The sequence below is a fragment of the Notamacropus eugenii genome, chromosome X (assembly GCF_028372415.1).
Source record: "Notamacropus eugenii isolate mMacEug1 chromosome X, mMacEug1.pri_v2, whole genome shotgun sequence".
Taxonomy (NCBI): Eukaryota; Metazoa; Chordata; class Mammalia; order Diprotodontia; family Macropodidae; genus Notamacropus; species Notamacropus eugenii.
Window position 1 is genome coordinate 30,981,782 of NC_092879.1, and position 23,110 is coordinate 31,004,891.

The 23,110-nt window shown below is 39.0% G+C and overlaps 1 protein-coding gene across 2 annotated transcripts in view; it reads left to right on the top strand.

Annotated features, from left to right (window-relative positions):
- The window catches only part of LOC140516476 (lipoprotein lipase-like), a 31,444-nt gene extending 11,126 nt beyond the window's left edge, over window positions 1-20,318 (top strand). The window contains exons 2-10 of one of the 2 annotated variants that reach the window (XM_072627452.1): window positions 1,818-1,987; window positions 6,416-6,595; window positions 7,935-8,046; window positions 9,219-9,452; window positions 10,996-11,238; window positions 12,159-12,279; window positions 12,841-13,023; window positions 14,835-14,939; window positions 18,221-20,318. In XM_072627452.1, the coding sequence (XP_072483553.1) occupies window positions 1,818-1,987; window positions 6,416-6,595; window positions 7,935-8,046; window positions 9,219-9,452; window positions 10,996-11,238; window positions 12,159-12,279; window positions 12,841-13,023; window positions 14,835-14,939; window position 18,221 (1,349 nt within the window). In that variant the 3' untranslated portion in view covers window positions 18,222-20,318. Of the gene's footprint in view, window positions 1-1,817; window positions 1,988-6,415; window positions 6,596-7,934; window positions 8,047-9,218; window positions 9,453-10,995; window positions 11,239-12,158; window positions 12,280-12,840; window positions 13,024-14,834; window positions 14,944-18,220 lie in introns of those variants that run through there. The other variant, XM_072627451.1, reaches the window with a different exon arrangement.
- Window positions 20,319-23,110: the final 2,792 nt, after the last annotated feature.

Genomic DNA, 23,110 nt, shown 5'->3' on the forward strand with positions numbered 1-23,110 from the left:
AGCTTAGCAATAAATTGAAAAGAATAGTTTGCCAACAGATGACAGAAAGGTCTGTCATTTCCCCTATAGATATGATTGGTTCTGTCTACCTGGCCTTGAGTTTGACTTCTCCTGTTCAGAATCTTCACTTTGGTATATTTTTGTCTATGTCTATATTAGGGAGAGAAATTGGACCTGCCATTTCATTAGCATAGGGAACTTTGCTGATTTCAGCCAGCACCTTCTCTGCGCCTTAGTCTTAGCACAGTGCTTGGTACAAAGTAGGTCCTTAGTAAATGTTATTTGATTAATTGGAGAACTGCCAAGAGATTGACTTATCTAGGGTTATGCAGACAATAAATATAAGATGTGAGACTTGAACTGGGTCATGCTGGCTCCAAGTTTCTCTGTTTGTCCACTAAGCCATGTTGTCTCTCCTATATGATACCAAGGGAAGCTCTCTTGACATTCAGTTCGATTGTCCACCCATGTCAGAAGACTCATCCAACAGTCTCTCTCCATTTTGTATTAACTACTAAGAACTGATAAAAAAAATTCTTTTGCCTTAATTTTGACCTCCTGTGGAAGGCTGCATAGGTAAAAATGGGAAAGAACATTTAAGGATAAAGGTATAATTATTAATTTTTGAGAAAAGGATCCTGTACCACCCTATGAAATGATTCCTCTGACCCTTAAAGGCATTGATTTTTTTCATGCCTTGTGCTTCATAAATGTTTTTAATTGAATTGAATTAATAAAATAATTATTTTCCTTCTTTTCAAAGCATTGTTTTCAAATTGGTAGATTCTACAAAGAAACTTCCTGTGAATGGATTTCACCTTCTCCCATTCTGACTTGCCCTGATACTCTAAGAGGATAGAGCACTCGACCTGGAATCAGGAAGACCTGAGTTTAAATACAGCCTCAGACACTTGCTATATGTGTGATGCTGGGCAAGTAATTTAATCGCTATCTGCCTCAGTTTCCTCAACTGTAAAACGGGGATATTGATCCTACCTCCCAGGGTTGTTGTGAGGATTAAATGAGATGATATTTGTAAAGTGGTTTGTAAACTTTCGGGTACTGTATAAATGCTAGCTATTATAATTAAAGTGATAATGGTGATGGAAAGGGCACTGGCTTTTGAGTCAGAGAATTAGGGGATTTTAATAGTAGCTCAGCTTCACGATAGCTGTTAGAATTTGGATAAGAGTTAAAAGAACTATTATCTGATCAGACTTTAAAGATCCTTTAGTCCAGGAATCCAAGGTACATATTGGGAACAGGGCATGGCTAAGTTCACATATATTAGAAGCAACAGAGCTGGGATTTGAACCTACAGTCTGCTTGTTGAACTTTAGAGCTGATATTTACTTGCAGCCTCTAGATCTTAGAGCCTCAGAAACAGGGTGGAGTGCCCTGCTAAAGTTGTTCCAATAAAGTTCATCTGTGGCTAGACTTTGGAGGATCTTAAATATCATTCAAAGGAGTTTAATTCTTTATCTTGTAGGGAAGGGAATACACATTTATATAACACCTACTATATCCAGACTTTATGCTAAGCACTTTACAAACATTATCTCATTTACTCTTTTAAGTGACTTGCCCAGGGTCATACAATTAGTAACTTGTCTTAGGCTGAATTTGAACTCTGACTTTCCTGACTCTAGGCTTACTGCTCTATCCATTACTCCACCACCTTCCTCTGGGGAGACAGTAGAGCCACCATGGCTATTCTGAGCAGAGGAGTGACACCATTAAAAATCATTTCTTTGTCCTTAGGCTCATGTCATGGTCCTTTCAAACACAATGCTAATGCTTTTTTTTCTCTCTGACAGGAAGAAGACGAAATCATGATTTTGGAGACATTGAAAGCAAGTTTGCACTGAGGACCCCGGAGGAAATCACTGAGGATAGGTGCCGCCTTGTTCCTGGGGACATCAAATCTGTGGCTGACTGTAACTTCAACCATAGCAGTAAAACCTTTGTGGTGATTCATGGATGGACGGTAAGAGAGCATGTCCAGGGAAGGGGCTCTCCTGAGCTGCTACAACCCCAGGGTCAAAAGTAAATAACCAGAAAAGCATGCTGTGTTGTGCACACTGTGACATGTTCCAGGTATGTACTAACTGCAATTTTCACATGCTCATACATTTGCTCCAAAAAAGGGAATAAGCACTTTCATTTGCCAGACACTGATTTTTGTTTGTTGCTAATTCAAGACACCTGGTCATTTCATTGCGCATTTCGAAAAGATTTTTACATGATCTTTTTTTTAAGTTATGAGGCAATCCTTCCATAATTTCAAGGATTATGGTCCTTGAAATTGATACTCAAAGGTTATGAGGAAAATAGAGTCAGAAGAATAAACAAATGTGGGTCTAGTCACCTTTTCTTTCACTACAGAACTTCAGAACCTTTCCTATAAGCACAAATTGAAAGTTAGCGTAATAATTTTTGCATGAGCAAGAGAGGATGGTCAACACAGTCCACAAATATCTTAAAACATCTTGTTAACAAGATAAACTATATTTTATTATAAAATATTAGCTTGTTAAATATGTACCTTGAAATAGTTTTAGGTGGAAGATGAATCTCTGATGTATAGGAATTCATTCCATTGAATTGACAGAAACTGCTTTTAACATTTATCCAAATAAGTGAGCTCTGGCCTTTGAGTCAGGAACCACATATCTTGCTGTCCCTAGACTCCCTCATCTGTAAAACAAAAGGTTGCAAAAATAATATCGGGATTGTCTGTTGTTCAGTCATGTCAGACTCTGTGACCCTATGGACCATATTGTCCATGGGGACTTGTTTGCCTAATGGTTTGCAATTTCCTTCTTCAGTGGCTTAAGGAAAACAGAAGTTAGTCAATCAACAAACATTTATTAAATGTTTCCTATACGTTAGGTGGCATAGTGGATAGTACTAAGCCTGGAGTCATAAAGATTCATCTTCCCAAGTTCAAATCTGACCTTAGACCCTTACTAGCTGTGACCCTGGGCAAGTCACTTAATCCTATTTACCTCAGTTTCCTCATCTGTAAAATGAGCTGGAGAAGGAAATGGCAAACCACTCCAGTATCTTTGGCAAGAAAATGCCAAATGGGGTCAGATGTGACTGAACAACAACAGTGAGCCTCTGCCAGAGCTCACTTATTTGGATACATGTTAAAAGCAGTTTCTGTCAATTCAATGGAATGAATTCCTATGCATCAGAGATTCACCTTCTACCTAAAACTATTTCAAGGTACATATTTAACAAGCTAATATTTTTCAGTCATATCCAACTCTTCATGACCCCTTTTGGAGTTTTCTTTGGCAAAGATAGATATTGGAATTGTAAATGGAGTTAAGTGACTTGTCCAGGGTCACACAGCTAATAAATGACTGAGGTTGGATTTAAACTCAGGTCTTCCTTATGCCAGACCTATTTCTCTATCCACTTTTTGTGACCTCACTGCTTATTCCATTGATAAGAGTATCTATATCAGACACCTTGGGCATGGGGGATTTCTGGGGTCCTATTTACAGATCTGAAAAGGTTGATTGTTTCAAGGAACCTCTTGCACCCGGGGTCAAGCATACACAGGATTCTCCTGCCAGACTTGACACTTGGCAAAGGGAAGCTGCTTTCTGTGCAAAGCAGGGAATTGTCAGCCCAGGATCTTGTCAGCCCTATCATGCAGAAGCTGAAAGAATACTTAGTATGTAGCATACACACACAACCAAGCACAGAAAGCCCTTTAGAAGCAGCTGTGTTGGAGCCTGGCCACTTGCCTGGATTCTGCCTGACAAGCATCAAAGTACAGGCACCTCTTTGTGAAGGATGAGGGTCTCATCCCCCTTCGGGAGTGATTAACCTTGCATTCTGCAAGTCTGACATCATCCCCTCTTGAATGGCAGCTTTGCTGCTGAGGGTACCACTGCACCATCTGAAAGGAAGACTCTGAGGACAAGCCTATTAAACTAAGTTTAAGAAGCCTGATGTGCTCACTCAGAGAGAATGCAAAGAAAATTAAGCAGCAGATTGGGAAGAGAGGATTCAATTAGATTTCTATTGGTCCCCAGATTATACCACTACTCCCGGTTCTTTATCTCTTTTGGACCTCAGTTTCCTCGTCTGTAAAATAAAGGGGCCCATATTAAATCATCTGTAATGTCTCTTCCACCTCAAAATCTAGGATATTATGGTGCTAACAATCCCGTGAGTTAGGTGTGACATGTTTTATCGCCTCCATTTTACAGATGAGAAAATTGAGACCCAGAGAGAAGGCGCTTGCTTCAGGTTACATGGATCCATTTAGTGGCAGAAATAATTCTAGAACCCAGCTTTCTTGATTCTTTTAAGAATTTGTTGCATTACAGGAAAAAAAGAAAGCCATTTTTGCATGATACAAACCAGTCACATGAGCTATGAACCGATACCAATGGATTCCCTTTGTTCAGGAGTTGGAGATCATTATTATACCTGACATTATTTACTGACAAGCATCTGCTTATGTTTAGGGAGTAACTTTTAAAATGGCCTTTAAAGGTGATTCCCACCTCATACTTAATAGGTGTTCAGTAATGTTGAATTGAACTGAATTTGGTACATGATAGATTAACCTAGTCCGGGCTGTGTGTGGGGTGGGATGGGGAAGAAGAATAGGGAATTATTAGATAATCGTACGAAAAATTACAGAAATAAATAACAGTCTAATGAAGTATTTCCAATTGGCAAGGTTATTGATTATACAAAGTGTATTAAATCAATTTTGAGGACAATAGAATGCAATCAGACCCCATTAATTTGGTCTCAGGATGATCATTCTAATTAAGACTGGGTAAAGATTTCCCTGGGGCAAAAAAGACTTGTTAAACAAAATAGGAGAGCACAGTGTGCTTGGCACAATGCCATTGTCTATCTGCCTTTGTCAGGAACTTCAGGCCCCCACCCTAATAGGCTCCCACATACATTTCTAGTCTTATTTCATTTTTGTCTTCTTCCCAAACAAGTAGATTCCAGCTAGATTAGAAACACCATTCTCCGGCTCTCTCTGTGTCTGCACAAATCTGGAATATCCTGTCTCCTCATCCCTACCTTTCAGAATGTTTTTCTTCCTTTGAGTTACAATACAGGTGCCATCAACTCTGAAAATGCCCTGCTTTGCCAAGATCCTCCTGTTCCCTCCCTTCTAGATTCTCTTCCTATGATACTCATTCAGGTAGATGTCTTAATTCTCCAATAGAATATAAGCCTCATAAGGCAGGTAGGTGGTGAAGTGGATAGAGTTCTAGGCCTGGAGTCAGATAGACTCAAGTCTTTCCTCAGGTATTTGCTAGCTGTGTAACCCTAGGTGAGTCACTTAACCTCAATTTGCCTTAGTTTCTTCAACTGTAAAATGGAAATAATAACAGTAATCTACTTAGTAGAGTTGTTGTGAGGATCAAAATGAGATAATATTGGTAAAAAGTGCTCATCATTGTGCTTAGCACATAGTAGGTGATAGATAAATACATATTCCTTTCCCCCTCCCCATTGTGTATTTGTTTTTGCATCCCCAATACTCCAGTGTCTTGCTCATACTAGGCACTTTAATAAATCTTTGTTGGACTGAACTGAAGAGCACGGTCACATCTGTTTATTAAGAGACTGGGTTTCCCTATTACTGATTCTCTCTTTTCCTTCTACTACACTATGATGGAGCCATTATCTCATCGATTTTGGTTGTCATTGTTTGTCCTTTGTTTTCGAAGAGGACCAGTGGAATTACAGAGTAATGTCTTGACTTGCACATGAATTGGATTTAAGTGAGGCAGAGTTGCACAAAGTCAACAGCCTCACTTTCTCCTCCAGAGTCATAGGAGTCCAGTGGCATGACAAAAGTCAGAACGAGTGGCAGTGATCCAGGATACAGTGGATGACCTTGGTATCTTTGATGTCTGACCAAGCTCTAAGCACTCCATAGCTCCTGCTTCAGCCACTTTTATGACCATTGGAACAAACTTCTTATCCATCCATTACACTGGGGGAAGTCTTCACATGCTTGAGGTTCACATTCTCTTAACTCATTGAGGTGTTTGAGGTCTATTGGTCAGTTACACTTAACCTGGTTTAGCCAGTCTGCCAAGACAGTTTACTGGGGTGTGGCTGCTGTGCATGCTACAGCTTCCTGGAGCTCTAAGATTCCTTGATTTCAGTACTCCCTCCGGTGATACAGATTGCAGACCACCCAGATCTACTTGTCCTGTGGCACTGGTGTCCTCATCTTTCCAGAAATCTTCCACAGGGAGCCTTCTCAATGTGATAGGGATCATCTTTGACATCTTTTGACACTGGGTAAATACCAGTGTACCCCTCAGAGCATGAGTAGTTTGAATCACCCTTTTTGTTGATTTTTTAAAAAAAAAATAACCTATTAACAGGTAACCTTTGTTTTCTTTTCTAGGTGACAGGCATGTATGAGAGCTGGGTGCCCAAACTTGTGGGGGCTCTGTTCAAGAGGGAACCAGACTCCAATGTCATTGTAGTCAATTGGCTGACAAGAGCCCAGCAGCATTATCCAATATCTGCTGGCTACACAAAGCTGGTGGGACAAGATGTTGCTAAATTTATCAACTGGCTGGCGGTAAGCACATGTAAAAGAATATGATATGGCGTCGAACTCTCTTGACTGTGGGTGCCAGAGCTGATCCCTGGTCAGTGTTCCTTCTTTTTCCGTTGTATGTATATCCCTTAAGAGCAATTTAAATCTCTCTAAAAGTTCAAGTTTTCTGTCATCTTTCAGCCTTGTGAAACTATCTGATAAAAATGTAGTTCTGTCCTGTTCTTCCCTGCCCCATGTACAGATTTGTTGAGGGGCAGCTAGGTGGTGCAGTGGATAGAGCACCAGTGCAGGAGTCAGGAGGACCTGAGTTCAAATCTCACCTCAGACATTTGACACTCACTAGCTATGTGACCTTGGGCAAGTCCACTTAACCCCAATTGCCTCATCCTGGGTCATCTCCAGTCACCCTGATGAATACCTGGTCACTGGATTCATATGGTCTGGAGGAGAAGTAAGGCTGGTGACCTGTACAACCCTCTCTCACTCAAAAAGTCAAGTCATGTCATTATTTATGATGGCATGGTCTTCTTTGGCAACGAAGGACGAACACACACAGATTTGTTGAGATCAAATAGATAGAATAGGCAGCGCCTGCTACACAGAGTCCTTTCAGGGGCATAAGAAAGAACTTCCCCACTACTGACCTCAACCTACACCCTATTTATTGACTTAATGCTTAAAATTCTATAGTTAAATTTCAAATTTCCTTTGGAAAGGCAAGAGTGCCGTTTTGTTTTCCTTCACAAATTTAACTTTATACTGGTCTTTGCAGCCTTTCTGTCCTCAGCACCTTGGGGTCAACACCATGAGAACACTCTGGAAAGGATCAGTTAGAGTGGACAGTTGGAGTCAGGAGAGGCCATGAAGCATGGAGGAGAGTGAAAGGTTGGGGGTCAGGTCACTTGGGTGCTTGAGTTCTAGCCCTGCAACTAACTAGCTATGTGCTCTTAGGCCAGACATTTTCCCTCCCTAGGCCTCAGTTTCTATCCCTGTAAAAATGAAAGGTTAGACCATTGTTGGAAATGACAAGTAATTGATCTAAACAAGAGAAATGAAGAGAGGAAAAGGGGTTTTAGAAGGAAGCCAGTTAAAGAAAAAAAAAAAAAGGAAAGATCAAAGTAGATACCAACCAATGCTCCTCAAATTTGGACAACACAGGGGGAAAGAATTAAGTTCTACCTAATAAGAGCAGTTTTTATCTCTTTCATCTGTGACGTATAAAATTAAAAAGAATTCATTTGGGAGTTATTCTCATTTATTTTCCTCATTGCCATGGTTGTTCATGCCATGTTTCATTTGGCTTTGTGATTTTATCAAGAACTCTGGGAATTCATATCTTTCCTTTCTTCTTTTTCTAAAGGAACAGTTCAGCTACCCACTGGACAACATTCATCTCTTGGGCTACAGTCTTGGTGCCCATGTTGCTGGCATCGCAGGGAGTCTGACAAATAAGAAAGTTAACAGAATTACTGGTAACTTGATACCCCTTTCTGATCGAGCCCCAAGTTCAGGGATGGGAGTCATTCCCTAAGAGAGTCAGAATAATAGAGGCCATAATCATGTGTATTTGGGGAGTTGAGATGGGGAGGGCATGTTAAGGGTTGGGCAGAAATACTCCATTATAGCAATGCTGTGGAGTGTGGTTTGCCATGCCTGGCTTATCTTCTGTTGTGGAGGACCGTGATCTGAAACGAGAAAACAAAAATTAACCAAAACATCAAAGGAGGAATGAAAACAAAGGTTTTTTACCAGGGGAGGGGAGAAGATTGGAAGAGACATTTGTCATCCTACTATAGGGACAAATGATAGATAGATTCTGTTTTTAAATGGAAGTTGAGTCTGTATGATTCAATTCAGCAAACATTTAGTAAGCACTTAAAATGGACACTTTGCTTGAGTGAAGCAACGTGCACAGAAAAGGAAGTATTAGCAACTACAAGGATTAAGAAAATATTTGAAAAGCAGGTAGGACCCAAGTAGAGGCTTGAAGAAGGTCATAATTTCTGGAAGGGAGAAGTGAGGAGGGAAATGTGTTCCCAGGCAAGGGAGGTGAGAGGGGGAGGGGAAGAAGCCATCTGTGCAAAAGCACAGAGATGGAAGACGTACAATCAGATTTGGGGCATGGCTAATGGCAGAGGGAAAGCATAGAGGGAATAAGTGTTTATTTAGCACCTACTATGTTCCAGACACTGTACTAAGCAATTTTCACAAACATTATCTCATTTGATCCTCACAACAACCTTCTAAGGAAGGTGCAGTTAATATCCCCATTTTACAGTTGAGAAAACTGAGGCAAACAGGAGTTACGTGGTTTGTCCAGAGTTACACAGGTAGTAGATATCTAAGACCAGATCTGAACTTAGGTCTTCCTCATTCTAGGCCCAGAACTCTATCTGCTGTGCAACCAGCTGCCTCTAAATAAGAAAACTGAGGCCCAGTGAGGTTCATTGATTTATCTGAGATCCCAGTGACAGCCGGGGTTCCAGTCTAGATTCTTTGACTATATAACTAATGCCCTCAACACTGCTGCCATTTAAATTTAATTCTCAGATTTACCATGAACTTTAATTGCAAAATAAAGCAATATTGGGGGAAAACAAAACAGATTTGAGTAGTTGGTGACTCTTGGTTTTATCTCATGTAGGCTTAGATCCTGCCGGACCTAATTTTGAATATGCTGAAGCTACCAGTCGCCTTTCTCCAGATGACGCCAATTTTGTAGATGTATTGCACACCTTCACTCGAGGATCGCCTGGCCGAAGTATTGGAATCCAGAAGCCAGTGGGGCATGTTGACATTTATCCTAATGGAGGCTTCTTTCAACCAGGGTGTAATCTTTTTGATGCTATTAACCAAATTGCAACAAAAGGCCTGGGAGGTAAATGTCAACCAGAAGCAGGTTAAACCTATCTTTTATTCTTATTTTTCACCTTGGTGACAACAATATCCTCCATATCCCCTAGAAAGTGAGTTCTGTTGTTATCCAGGGCCAACCCAAGTAGGATGAGATAGCTTCTTGAAGAATGCTTGGTCCTACCAGTTTCTTGTACCATCTACCAACCCTTATACTTAACGTGGTCAAATGAGTGTCTTAACTGGATTGTGCACAGTGTGCAATCATGGGATGATAAACTAACAGAGATCACAGTGACAAAGCAGGAAATAGAATTCTGGTTTTCCGCCCCACTTCAGTAGTTGAGTGTAATAGCCATTCACTGGCAGAATTCATAACAATCTCCTTTTTCTGGACTCCTACCTCATGGGCTCTCTCAACCTGCAACAATTACTGATCATACGCCCGCAGACAAATCACTTAACTGACCTGAATCTCAATTTACTCCCCTGTAAAGTGAAATTAATAATATCTGAAATTGCCTCCTTGAGGGCTGTTGCTACATGGAAAAGCTGTTGTTACCTCTGGAATGATGATGTCAGACTCAAATAGAAATACTTCCTTGCTGGCTGCACATTGACTTAGAGAATCATAGATTAACATTATCTATATTGTATTGTATTTTTAAAATTTATTTTGTTAAACATCTCCCAATTACTCTTCAGTCTGGTTCTGCCACACTCAGGAGTTTTGGCAGAAGAAGTAGACCGAATTTGACACCTCTGCATGGAGTCATATAAATGGACTATGTTCTGTTAAACCTTCTGTGAATAAACATGAAGGATCTATGGTATCTATGGTGTAGGGAATTCCCAGTATGGAGACACTGCCAGCACAGATTATAGTCTAACTGTTATTGAGTAGATTAGTCCTACTGGTCATTGTTCAATTGCACAGGTTGGGCTAGATGACCTCTCAGGTTTCTTTTAACCTCTAAAATTCGGATTCTGAGTGGATTGTAGTACAGAGGATTGTGAGACCAACTGAGACCCAGGGAGGTTAAGTAACTTGTCTGAGGTCACACAGGTAATAGAGAGCAAAGCCAGGATTCAAACCCATGTTCACTGACTCCAATCCAGCCTTCTTTCTATTGCTGTACCTCAGTCTTTACCTGAGTAGAGGATTGCCTTTCTCAGGGTCATACAGATTGAAAGTTTCAGAGGCAAGATTTGAATACAGGTCTTTCTGATGCCAAGCTCAGCACTCTATCCACTACCACATATTGCATCTACTGTTAGCAATGTATTGAAGAAAAAAATGGTGGAATTCTCCCTGGTAAATTCTGTAAAACTTAGCTCCATCCTTGTATGAATGTTACTCTTCCTTCCTAAATTGAAATCTCAGTTGGGTACTGAAAATTGATAGAGGTAATCATGTAATTATGGGAGGAACCCTGAGGTTATCTTACCCAGCACCACACATAAATTTAGACACCCAAATGGATCACATGATGCATAGACTTTTTAGAGAGTGAGATTTTCTTTTCAAAGAATATTTTTTTTCTTCATGATGTTCTTTTCTTTTCAAGATATGGATCAGCTGGTGAAATGCTCTCATGAACGGTCCATTCATCTCTTCATTGACTCCCTGCTGAATGAGGAAAACCCAAGTAGGGCCTACCGCTGCAACTCAAAGGAAACCTTTGATAAGGGACTCTGCCTGAGCTGTAGAAAGAGCCGTTGCAACAACATGGGTTATGAGATCAATAAAGTGAAAGCCAAGAGAAGCAGCAAAATGTACCTGAAGACCCGGTCTCAGATGCCCTACAAAGGTAGGTTATATCCTTCCTAAGAAAGGATAGCATGGAGTCATCATCATCTCTTGCCCTCTTACTGAATTGTCCTACATACATACATACATTTTATATATACATACATATACATATATATATATATATATATATATATATATATATATATATATATATATATATATATATATATATATATATATATATATATGCACACATATATATCGAACCCCATCAATAGGACATACATACATCCTGTGTCATCCTTCCACTGGTATAACATGAATTCTCACCAAAATTTTAGCATTGAGCCTTCCTCAATGGAGACACAAATCCAGCTTGCTTTCATTTGTCATTCCTTCCTATACTTGATAACCATTAAGTATATTCTCATTCCCCCCCTCCCCCCCTCCCTCTCCCCTCTCTCTTTCCCTCTCCCTCACCTTCTCCCTTCTCCCCTTTCCTCCCTCCCTCTCTCATTTAGTGCAATACCCTACACACAACTCATGTGGAACTTAACAAATATTTGTTTTATTTTAGTTTATTCCCTTAAACCCATTTTGAAAACCTTTCCCCTTATTGGGGAATTTCCTCTCAAAAATTTGCCTCTGTGCCTACAAGGATCATAGATTTAAAGCTGGAAGGGACCTGAGAATCATCTAATTCAGTCCACTAATTGCACAAATGAGGATAAATGTCTAGCTCAAAGTCACATAGGTAGTAAATGTTCAAGCTAGAATTCCAACTCAGGTCATCTGACTCTAAATCCAACACTCTTCCCCTACCTCTTCTTTATATTTTCCTTAACATACCACTGATAATTCAGATGGATGTGAATTCCATGTATGTGCTAATAAATCTTTCCTATTTCATTATCAGTGGTATGTTTGGTCTAATTCCAAGGTGTCTAATCTATTCTTCTCTGTTTTCTTCCCATCCAGTCTTCCACTATCAGGTGAAGTTACATTTTCTTGGGACTGAAAGTGTGACACGGACAAATCAGATCTTGTTGCTTTCTCTATATGGCACTGTAGCTGAGAGTGAGGAAATCTCTATCACTCTGTAAGTAGCAAATCTTTTTTTCATTTAAACTTCTTTCATATATGAACAAATAATCCCACAGAGCTCCCTTGTGTAACCACAGGCCTGAGAAACAAAAATATAATTTTTGTTCTGGTTCAAGAAACTAGAACTGTAGTCTCTGTTCTGTGCTGAGTGAAGTTAAATTTTTTTCTCACTTTTATAGAGTACTTTTTTCAAATAACTAGGAACTGTTTTCTCTTTGTTACTTTAAATATATGTCTTGCCTTTATACAATAATATAATAATTGACATTTATCATTTTAAAGTGTATAAAATATTTTGCATATATTATCACATATGAGACAATCTTGTAAAGTTATTATTTCTGGTACTATTATTTCCATTTTACTGATGAACAAACTAAGGCTTATGTAGTTGAAATATAAAAATCTATATAAATATAAAACCTTTAAATATGTTGCCCAAGATACACCAAATGTACTGAGTGTTCCCCCTGAGTTTAGTAGGTCAGATGTCCCTATCTTTGAAGTTTAATTTCAAAGTATGTGTTAATCCAATATGTGCTGAATTTTTACTAAGGCCTGAAATGTCCACCAACCAGACTTACTCTTTCCTGATTTACACGGAGATAGACCTTGGAGAACTGCTCATGGCGAAACTGCAGTGGAAAAGTGATTCTTTCTTCAGTTGGTCTGACTGGTGGAACAGCACTGGCTTTGGAATCCAGAAAATCAGAGTCAAAGCAGGAGAAACTCAGAAAAGGTAACTATATTTAATCTTATCAGACTTCATTTCAGGTTCCCTTTAACTTTATTATGAAGGGGAAGGTGTTTAAGGATTATCTACTCCATTATGTGCATTCATTCTAGGCATATAGGCAGTTGATCCTGAAGGTGACCTGGGACAGTGATTTTATGGTTAAGAGACTTGCTTTTGAATCCTGGCTTTGTCATCCACTAGCCATGTGACCTTGGGCAGGTTATCTAAACTTTCTGGGTCTCCATTCTTCATTTGCAAAATGAGGGTGTTGGGTGAGACACCTAAGAATTCTTCTGACTTGTACTCTATGATCTTAGAGCCTAGGCATTCAGTATTACTATAAATGGGGCTGTTTACCTTAGAAATCATTCTTAGAACAATTCCTTCACAAACATGCTGGGAAAGGAATTGTATTTCCCAATTCCATCCTATGAGTTTGGTATAGCAAATCAATAGCAGAGTTGTATTTAGAAATCCAGAAGCCCTGATTCCCTGCTCAATGGTCCTACTTTTTCTGGCACATGATTCATTGTAGATACCATGCATGGAAAAGATGGAATCCAGTGATTTTCCCCTGTATCTGCAATGGCTAGAGTAGGAAGCTAAACTATTTTACAAGATTTCATCTAGTTAGCAAACTTTTTCCATAAAACTTTTGAAAACTTTAGGGTAGCATAATTATCCCTAACAATTTCACATTCAGATGAACTTGTGGTAGGATTTTAATGTTTTGATTTAATAAAAATAGTTAACACCTGTGATTTCATTAGAGGAGAGAATTTCTGGTGAGGTAATTCCCTCTTCAATATGAATCAGTACCCATTCTACAACTCGTGGTCTTCAAGAATTATATGGGTTACTGAGTGATTAAGTCAGTCAACAAGCATTTATTAAATGCCTACTATATATATACCAGGTATTAAAACAGAAGAGATATAACAAAAGACCAAAAAAAAAAGTCCCTGATGTCAAGGAGCTCATAGTTTAAATGGAAGAGACACCATATAAATGACTTTACAAAAAAGATACACAGGATCAATTGGAGGTAATCGACAGAGGAAAGACACTAGAATGAAGAGGGATCAGGAAAGGCTTCTTGTAGATGGTAGAGTTTTAGCTGAGACATGAAGGAAGATATGGAAACCAGGAGGTAGTAATCTCGAAGGAAACAATCAAAGGTCACTTGCTCAAGGTCACATAGCCAGAATGCATCTGAGGTAGGACTTAAACTCAACTCTCAACCAAGATAACTAGGGGCCCCCAGTTCTTGCCACATAAGCATCAGTAGAAGCAATTGCCAATATTTAGCCTAGAGAAGAGAAGACCGTATTTGGATATTTGAAGGACTGTCACACAGGCGAGGGAAAAGATTTGTTCTTCTTGGCCTGAAAGCATTGAACTAAAAATAGTGGGTAGAAATTGCAAAGAAACAAATGTTGTATGCCAAGGTGGAAGAAACCCTCAATAATAATTACATTTATCTAAAAATAGAATGACCCATTTTGGGAGTTGGGAGGTGTCTCCTCCCTTCCCCTTACTAGAAGTCTCTAAACAAAGGTTGGATAATTATCAAATGTTCTTGTTTAGCCATAGGCTATATTCAAAGACCTGAACTTCTCCATGTTGGAATTTGGTAATTCTGTGATCTGTTTCATTTGTTGAGATGACCCAACTTGAATGAGAAAAAACAAAAAAGACCTGGATGATTGTTGATTATTGTGATGGTTACAGAAACTTCCTTGACTGGTTTTGGCTGATTTCAATTTATGGGAGTCCCGTGGGCAGCATATCCTTACCTCTTTTTTCTTTCATAGGGTTGTCTTCTGTTCCAGAGAAAAAATTTCCCTTCTGAAGAAAGGAAAAGAACCCGTGGTATTTGTGAAATGCTATGACAAATCACTGAGCAAAAAGACCGTCTGGTAAGTTCCACAAAATATATTGCTGAGAATTTCCTTACCTTTTGTAATCTGTAAGAAAATTAGCCATTTCCCTGACCCAACCTCCCTCTGGAATTTTCTTCATTTGACCTCTCAAGGACACCATAGCTTTTCAGTAGTGGCAATGGTTTGTTAATTTGCTCATGTTCTAAAATATTCTTATGAGTATTTAATATTTCCTTCTTTACTGTACTGCACTCCAGCCAATTCCTTTCTTATTCTACCTTCCTTCTCTAGGACCATTTTCATAGATGTCTTTAAGAAAAAAAATACTAATGTCTTTTACTCTACCAATTCCAAGGTACCTTAGAATACCCTTGGGTGGGTAGCAAGCCCCAGCTAGCTTCCTTTGTGAATGTGAATGGCTGGTCTTCAAATAGCCTCTTAAAGAGGACCACAGCACTACATCTCACGAGCAGCATCAAACTTGATGCTCTTGCCCTAAGTCACAGTGAAAGAAACAGAGTAATAGCCATCAAGTCCAGTCTCTTAGACGTCCAGAGATGGTGGAAGTGTTCTTTGTTTTCTCGTTTCCTTCCTTTCCAAATTAATTTTTTGGTCTATCCTCTTATTTGTCTCCAAGTAAAATCTACATAAGAGTCATCAACAGAATCTTTCCAGAAAGAACTTTCCATTTTAGTTATAGATCAAATACATGACCTACCCCAACAATGCTATTGAATTGCTGACATAGACTATTTTCTTTTTCCTACATATACTCCTTCCAGGCAGAAGTATTCTGGTAAATGGGGGAATATAGTCCACACACTTTTAAGTTTAGTCTGAATTATTAGCATTTTTTCCCAATCACTTTCTTAAGTCTAGACAATCAACAACAACAACAAAAATAAATGAAGCCCTAATTTGTAGGGTTTTCCAATTTCTGATGTGCAAATGTTCACACCGAAAATTTAACAATCAGCTCTCACAAGCCAGTATGAGTTGACTCTAGAACACTCTTGGCACAGGTTTAGAAGGGAGAGAATATAGAAAACGTAACCTAACAATGGGAAATATCAGCCCCTCCCTAAAATTATCACTATTCACCTGCCTTCCTTCTCCTACATTTATACAGAGAATGAGAATTGCATGCAGGTTAAATATGTTGTTATGGCTATCTCGTATGCAGATAGGCATATCTAACTTTGATGGGGGAGAATCATCTGAGTCAAAGAGCCCCATGTAAGACCTTTCAAAACAACTAATATGTCAATAGGGATTAATAGTAACGCCAGTGACCTTGTTGAATTGGATAGATAAATTACATTCTTTTTCAAAGTGGGAATGTGCCACTAGTACTACATCACTGATTGATTTATTTATTCACTCAACACATATGAGTTCATTGTCTTGTTTATTCTGCTTATCACAGTCAGAGGTAATTTGATGTTTGCTTTTAAACAGCCCTTGATGGTTCTTCAAACTTGTCATCAGCCACATGGTCATTTATAGAAAGATTCACCCATCTGTATGTTTCTTTGAATGAGCCATGATATACACATTTACATTTTCTCTCAAGAATACATATGGCCATAAGCATAGACATCTATAGATGCTTGATGAAAAATAAGTAGGGGGTGAATAAATGTTAGTTGAAAAGGCTATATAGTGTATCAGAAAGAACCATTGGGCTTTGGAATCAAAGGACAAAAGTTCTCATCATAGGATTATAGATAGAGAGTTGGGATTTTGTAGAGCATCTAGTCTAAAACCCTCTAATCTTACAGATGAAGAAACTGAGACTCAGAGAATTTGCATGACTTTTCCCAGGTCTTCTAGGTAATAACTCAAAGAGCTGAGATTTAAACCTTGGTTGTCTGGCTCCAGAGCCAGCAAGCTTTCTACTATGTCTATCTGCTTTAGACTATTACCCATATAACCTTGGGCAGGTCCCTTAACTTCCTGAAATTAGTTTCCTTTTCTGTAAAAAGGAATGGGTCAAATGAAATTTTCTCTCATAATCTAACTAAATTCAAGAGTGAGATTGATGCTATTTTCTAGTTATTTGCAGAGTATCAGGAATTGCCATGCTGAGCCCAAGCATTGTGGGCACTCTGGAGAGTTTGATGTTCATAAAAATTCCTATCTCATTTCTAGATCATTGAGCTTTAGATACGTTAAGGCACTTCCACTGATGCATCTGAATGTGAACTAGAAAGTAATTGAATCAAACTACCCCTCCCCCCAAAAAACCAAAGTAAAATTATCTTGCATTTTAAATTTCTAGTTTTCTACTAACTGACTCATCTCACCACAAAGCCTCACCACAAGTCTTGTCTTCCAGCTTAGACAGAGAATTGGACACTAATCATTAGTTCCTGCATAAATATGAAAGGAGCTTCCTAAATTTTTGCATAAATTTACATGATATTATTCTGTAGGAAGAGTTCTTTGCTAGTAGGAATTTAGCTGAAGGGCTGTAAGCTTTTTTCTTTATTGTGCTCTGGACTCATCACTCATTAATTATACCCTTCTCCCTTAAGTTCATTAAGTTCATTTTTTTGAGGACTTGCTATGCACAAGGCATTTTATTAGGCATGGATCAGAATGGGTAGCACCACAGCTTGCTTTGAAAGAAGCCAGGGACCCTAAGAGGCAGTGGGGAGGAGAGAGAAGATTCTAGACATGGGGGACCATCAATGCAAAAACATAGAGGTGGAAATGTATTGATGTATAGCCGGTGAATAGAGAGTAGATCAGTTTGACAGGAATAGAACATGTGTAAAAGTATGAATAAGCCTTGAAAGGCAGGTGGGAGCCATCTCCCATACAGCCTTTGAGATGCATATTGTTTTATCCCAATACTGACCATTGCAAAGCATTAACATCTCTTTTTAGACCCGTACTTGTGATTTTTCCGGGTTAAGAGCTTTCAGTGAAGCACTCTCTCTAAAAATACAGATTGACACTTGCTGGAGGTACCTAGAGGTTAAATGACTAGCCAAAGGTCACACAACCAGTAGGTGTCAGAGGCAGGATCTGAACTCAGGTTTCTATGACTCCAAGGTTGTATCATTCTATCCACCACATCACACTGTCTTTCTTGTCTAGTTTGTACTCACTTAATAAATATTTCCATAGTGGAATAGCAAACAGGTCACTGCTTGGTAACCTTAAACTCCCCATCTCTGTCTGAGCTTCAGTTTTTGTCATTGGTAAAATAAGAGAATAGGATTAGATCATCTCTAATGCTGGTTCCAAATGTAAATTTATGGATATACCACTGAATATAACTAAATATTTCCCCTTCTTTTGTTTTTCAGAAACAGTAATGGTCTGAAGAAAAAGAACTGTACTTATTCTGCAAGGAATGAAGCAAATGAAGAAAGTCGGATTGTAAACTAAGTCCTAATGCTTTGGGTGTTTGGAAGTGAATTCATCCAAGTATTTATGATACCAGCGCTGTATTATTATCATTAGCTCCTTGGTGGTTATTAGAGGAGACAGTCTCAGAGCATCCAAAAAACATCCACCCCCAAACAAAAACCAAAACCAATATGCTTAATTTGAGGAAAGCAGTGTCCAAGTAGTACTCGATTTTAGCTGAAAAGACAGCCCATACTGTGAAAGACATGAAATCTGGACCACTGAGATAAAACATGAATTATACCCTATGGTACTAGTCTGTTGTAAATTTTCCTTATGTGATGTATTTTGCAGTTTTCTAACATTTGCATACAGTAGAACCAAGGGTTTCCTGTGGTTTGTTCACAGCCAGTTCAGACCGATTTGTTTGCCGACTGAAAGTCCCCAACCCCCATTTGAAAAATTCTTGAAGGGACATGGCTTATGAGACAACCAGAACGAAGTGAACATAGAAAGAGAATGACTAAGAATGTTAATTAAGAGAGCACTGGACCTTTGGAAATTTCTCATATATCCATCGTCAGCCTACGCTCAAATGACATCTTAAAAAGTCTGATTAGCTTATTTTCTATTGAGCTACCTGATTTTTCTTAAACAAAATATATATTGTGCCTATGTATGCATATATACACACACAAACACACACACACACACACACACACACACACACATATATATATCTCCACGGATATATTTGTACAAATTTTATATTTCATCATTAGATTATAAACTGAGTAATTTTTGAAAATAGTCCATGAAGCCTCTGATGACATCAACCAAAACTTGAGTGTAGAAGGAAGATGGCAAGATAATTGTGTTACTACCATTTTTTTTTTTTACAAAAGTGAAATTATTCGTTTGTCCATTCTGCTGCTGATTAGAGAGCATTAGATAAGAGCTATTTTCCAAAAATGCATTGGGTCAAGCGCATGTCAATCAGCATTTTGGAAACAAATAAGAACCTTAATAAAGATGAATCACTCTTTGTTCCTTGGTTCTGATGATGGACCTCAAATTGTCTCTGTGGTCTGCACTCACACAAATCTCTGAAAAGTCATTTTCCCTAAATTGTTCATTTCTAATTACAGTGAGTAAAACTATTAAAAAAGTGCTTGGTTTTTTTAAAGGAAAAATGCTCTGTATGAGAAAATGATGCTTCTGTATCACTATAGCCACCTATGAATACCATCAAAGGTTTTTAAATCATCAGCAGAGAGTTAATAAACAATTATTAATAAACTAGATCTTTTTTTCTAAAAAGGCTTTTGTGTACAAGAGAGAAGGGTCAAAGGTAGAAATGGCTGCTGGGAGATTCATCTTATGAATCTCTCCCTTTCACCTAGATAGATCTCTCCATAGGAGTTTATGTTTACCATTCTTATGGTATGGCAGATTAAAAAGAAGCTGATGTATTGAATGTCTTATAAAAGAGATGCTTTTGAAAGTTGCAGGGTCATAGGTCTCCATTCAGAAACACAGTCAGGACTCAGTAATATAGGTTGAGGCTGAAGTTGTTAAGAATTGGTTTAGGATGAGTTCTTCACAAATAAGAGAGTGGAGTTGTTTGCTACTGGCATCTCCCTTTGCTGCCAACAGATTAATTGGAACAAAGTCTACTTTTTAGCAAAGACAAGTAAATTTAAGTTAGAACCTATACTGAGCTAGTCTACAGCACCTAGAACTCCAGCTTCTAAGAATGTCTATTCATGCAAGGCATGGTTTGGCTTTAATTGGTATTTATTAGCTGTAAATATGTGAGTGTGTGTGTACGTGCGTGTAAAGGTAGTTTGTATATTTTGACAAGAATATCAAGGTTATCTGCATTTATATATGCGAGGTGCTAACTTTGTAAATACTTTTTAATAGTGACATTGTCTCACTGAAGCAAATTTAGCCTTATAGAATAACGCCGTAGACTGAGTTTTTCATTAAAGAGACCTTCTTAACTCTGTGAAAAAGTAAATCCTGCTTTTAATAAAAATGGAGAAAATTCTACCACGGTGCAAGTCATTTTCCTTAATGTTATTCTACCGGTGGAGGATTGGTTGATTTGTAGAACTGATTTCACTCAACCTCATTTGCCTGGAACCTTCTCTGTACTCAGATATATTACGAAACTTCCCTTCCAAAAACGTGCCACAGTGATACCTACACAAAGCCTTCTCTAACACATGCTTCTCAAAACTACTTAGAAAAACCTTTACGTTATCATGAAACCTAAGCCCAGACTTTCATTTAGTTAGAAAAAAATGTTTTAAATTAGTATAATGTTCCTCTGAAATAAAAGAAATGCAATCTCAGAAAAGAGGTTTCTGGCACAGTGACCCTCATGCATATAAAGTTACAGCCCACTCAATCTGACAAAAGTCTATTAAGTACCTACTGTGTGTAAGGCAGAGGTAGCTAGATAGGTCAATGGACAGAGTGGTGAACCTGCAGCCATGAAGACCTGAATTCAAATGCAACCTCAGACAATTATTAGCTGGGCAAGTCACTTAACCTCATTTGCCTTGGAGGCAGCTAGGTGGCTCAGTAGATAGAGGCTGGGCCTGGAGTCAGGAAGACCTAGTTCAAATCTGAATTCAGAAACTTACTAGCTGTGTGACCCTGGACAAGTCGGTTAACCTCTGTTTGCCATAATCCGCTGGAGAAGGAAATGGCAAACCATTCCAGTATCTTTCCCAAGAACAGTCAGACCTGATTGAACAACTGACTGACAATAATGTACAAGTATTCATATATATATATACACACACACATACATATATACATATATGTGTATGTACATACATATATACATACACACGTGTGTGTATACATATATATAAGTTGCTATGAAAACGTAGATTAAAAACTAAGAAGTGCCAGCCCTTGAGAAGCTTATATTCTACTGAGGGATACAACATATGCACAATTAAGTGAATAACAAGCAATTTCATTGAGAAAGGGATTAGCAATTAGGAGAAACAATCATGGGAGGTGGTACTTGGGCTGTGTCTAGGAATTCTATAAGTTAGAGGTGGGCAAGCTTTGCATTACAAATATGAGAGACTACCCATATGTATAAAAGTAGGGAGGTAGAAGACGAAATGGTATGTAGCAAATCCATCCAACCAGATAATGAGTACATGAAGACAACTCATATGAGACAGGACTGCAAGGGTCTAGAGGAAGGAATCATACTGTAGACAGAGTCTAAGCAACCCAAAGACTGTAAATGGCAGAGAAGATGCCAATCTGCACTGAAAGAGTTTTATCATCCAGGAATTCCCTGTATCATTCAACTTACAGATCCAGTCCCTATTCCTAGCTTTAACTTCCATGCTCAGGATTTGTTTGGCTTAGAGGCCGAAGGGCTACCTGAGCCTTTCTTACCTGTTGCAGGTCTTCAGAGATCAGCCGGATAAACGTGTTGAGAGAAGAGACTTTCCAGAGTCGAACAAGGGTTAGGCTTTATTCAGGGTCTTACTTACATGTGCAGGGTGAATTCTTCCTCAGGAGAGAGGAATCCTCCTCCTCCCAAGGGGGCAAGGATCATACAGCAAGAGGATGGGAGTGGGAGAGGGGGAGACCCTCTTCCCTCCAAGGGCCCCTCAGCGAGAAGAGCGCTTTCAGGCTTTCCTGACCCTACTTAAGCTCTCCCGCAGCATAGTTTGCACGTGAATACCGTGCATGCTTTCAGCCCTTAGCTAGTCAACAACAGGTGTGCTCAGATCCCGGGCCAATCTCAAGGGTGGGATGCTCTCCCCAGCAAGTTTCCCACTGAGAAGAGGTGGAAATGCACGAGATAGCCCGTGTTTCATGCCTCAATTCCCAGTTGTTCCTTGGGGGGGCCTCATGAGAACTCTGAGGTTTAGAAGTCCTCACCTTTACCTGCCTGAGACTGTCCACGTGAAAACTGAGCTTACACCCCTAACAAGGATTGTGTCTTTTACTCCAGAGGTAATAGGGAGCCACTGAAAATTTCAGAGCAGGGGAGTGACATGGTGCTTTAGGTATGTTTAGAGAACAACTGAGAGGCTCAACAGTCCAGGCAGAAAAGGTGACAATAAACTGACCTGGGGTAGAGGTTGTGTGGATAAAGAGATGGAGCAGATGTAAGAGATGTAACATGTAAATACTGTCGAAGTAGAAGTAACAAGATTTGATAATTGATAACATAAAAGAGTGGGGGAATGCAATGAGGAGTTCAGAGGCAAGAATGACTATGAAGGAAGAAATGGTGTATGTTAATGTATCACTCTCTGAAATACATTGTCTCTGCTTCCTCAGATCCCTTCTCTTTGACCAATATCTTACCTGTAATGTTGTTATTTCTATTGCCATGAAAACAATCAAATCTTTAAAACTAATTTTTAAAAAGTCAATGCAATAGGCCACATTGACATCTGAAATTGTATTGATAAATACATAGACCACGTGTCCAGTTGTATAGAAGTTAGTTTTTAAAGTATCCAGGAAATGTTCCTCCCACCTCCACCCAGAAAAGAGCTGTTTCAAAGCCATGTTACAAAATTGGACAGGAACTTGCCTTTTCATAAATACAGGAAACTCATCAAACCACAATCTCTTGCCTTCTTATGCAATCCTAAAATCAAGGCCATTCTTAAATAAAGATGATGTTATTTTACCACCATAATTAGAACAGGTACTTTATTGGTTTTTTGGACAACTTGGTGATGCAGTGAATAGAGTGCTGAGCGTGAGTTCAAATTGAACCTTAGACAGTTATTAGTTGTGTGACCCTGGGCAAGTCACTTAACCCGGTTTGCATCAGTTTCTTCATC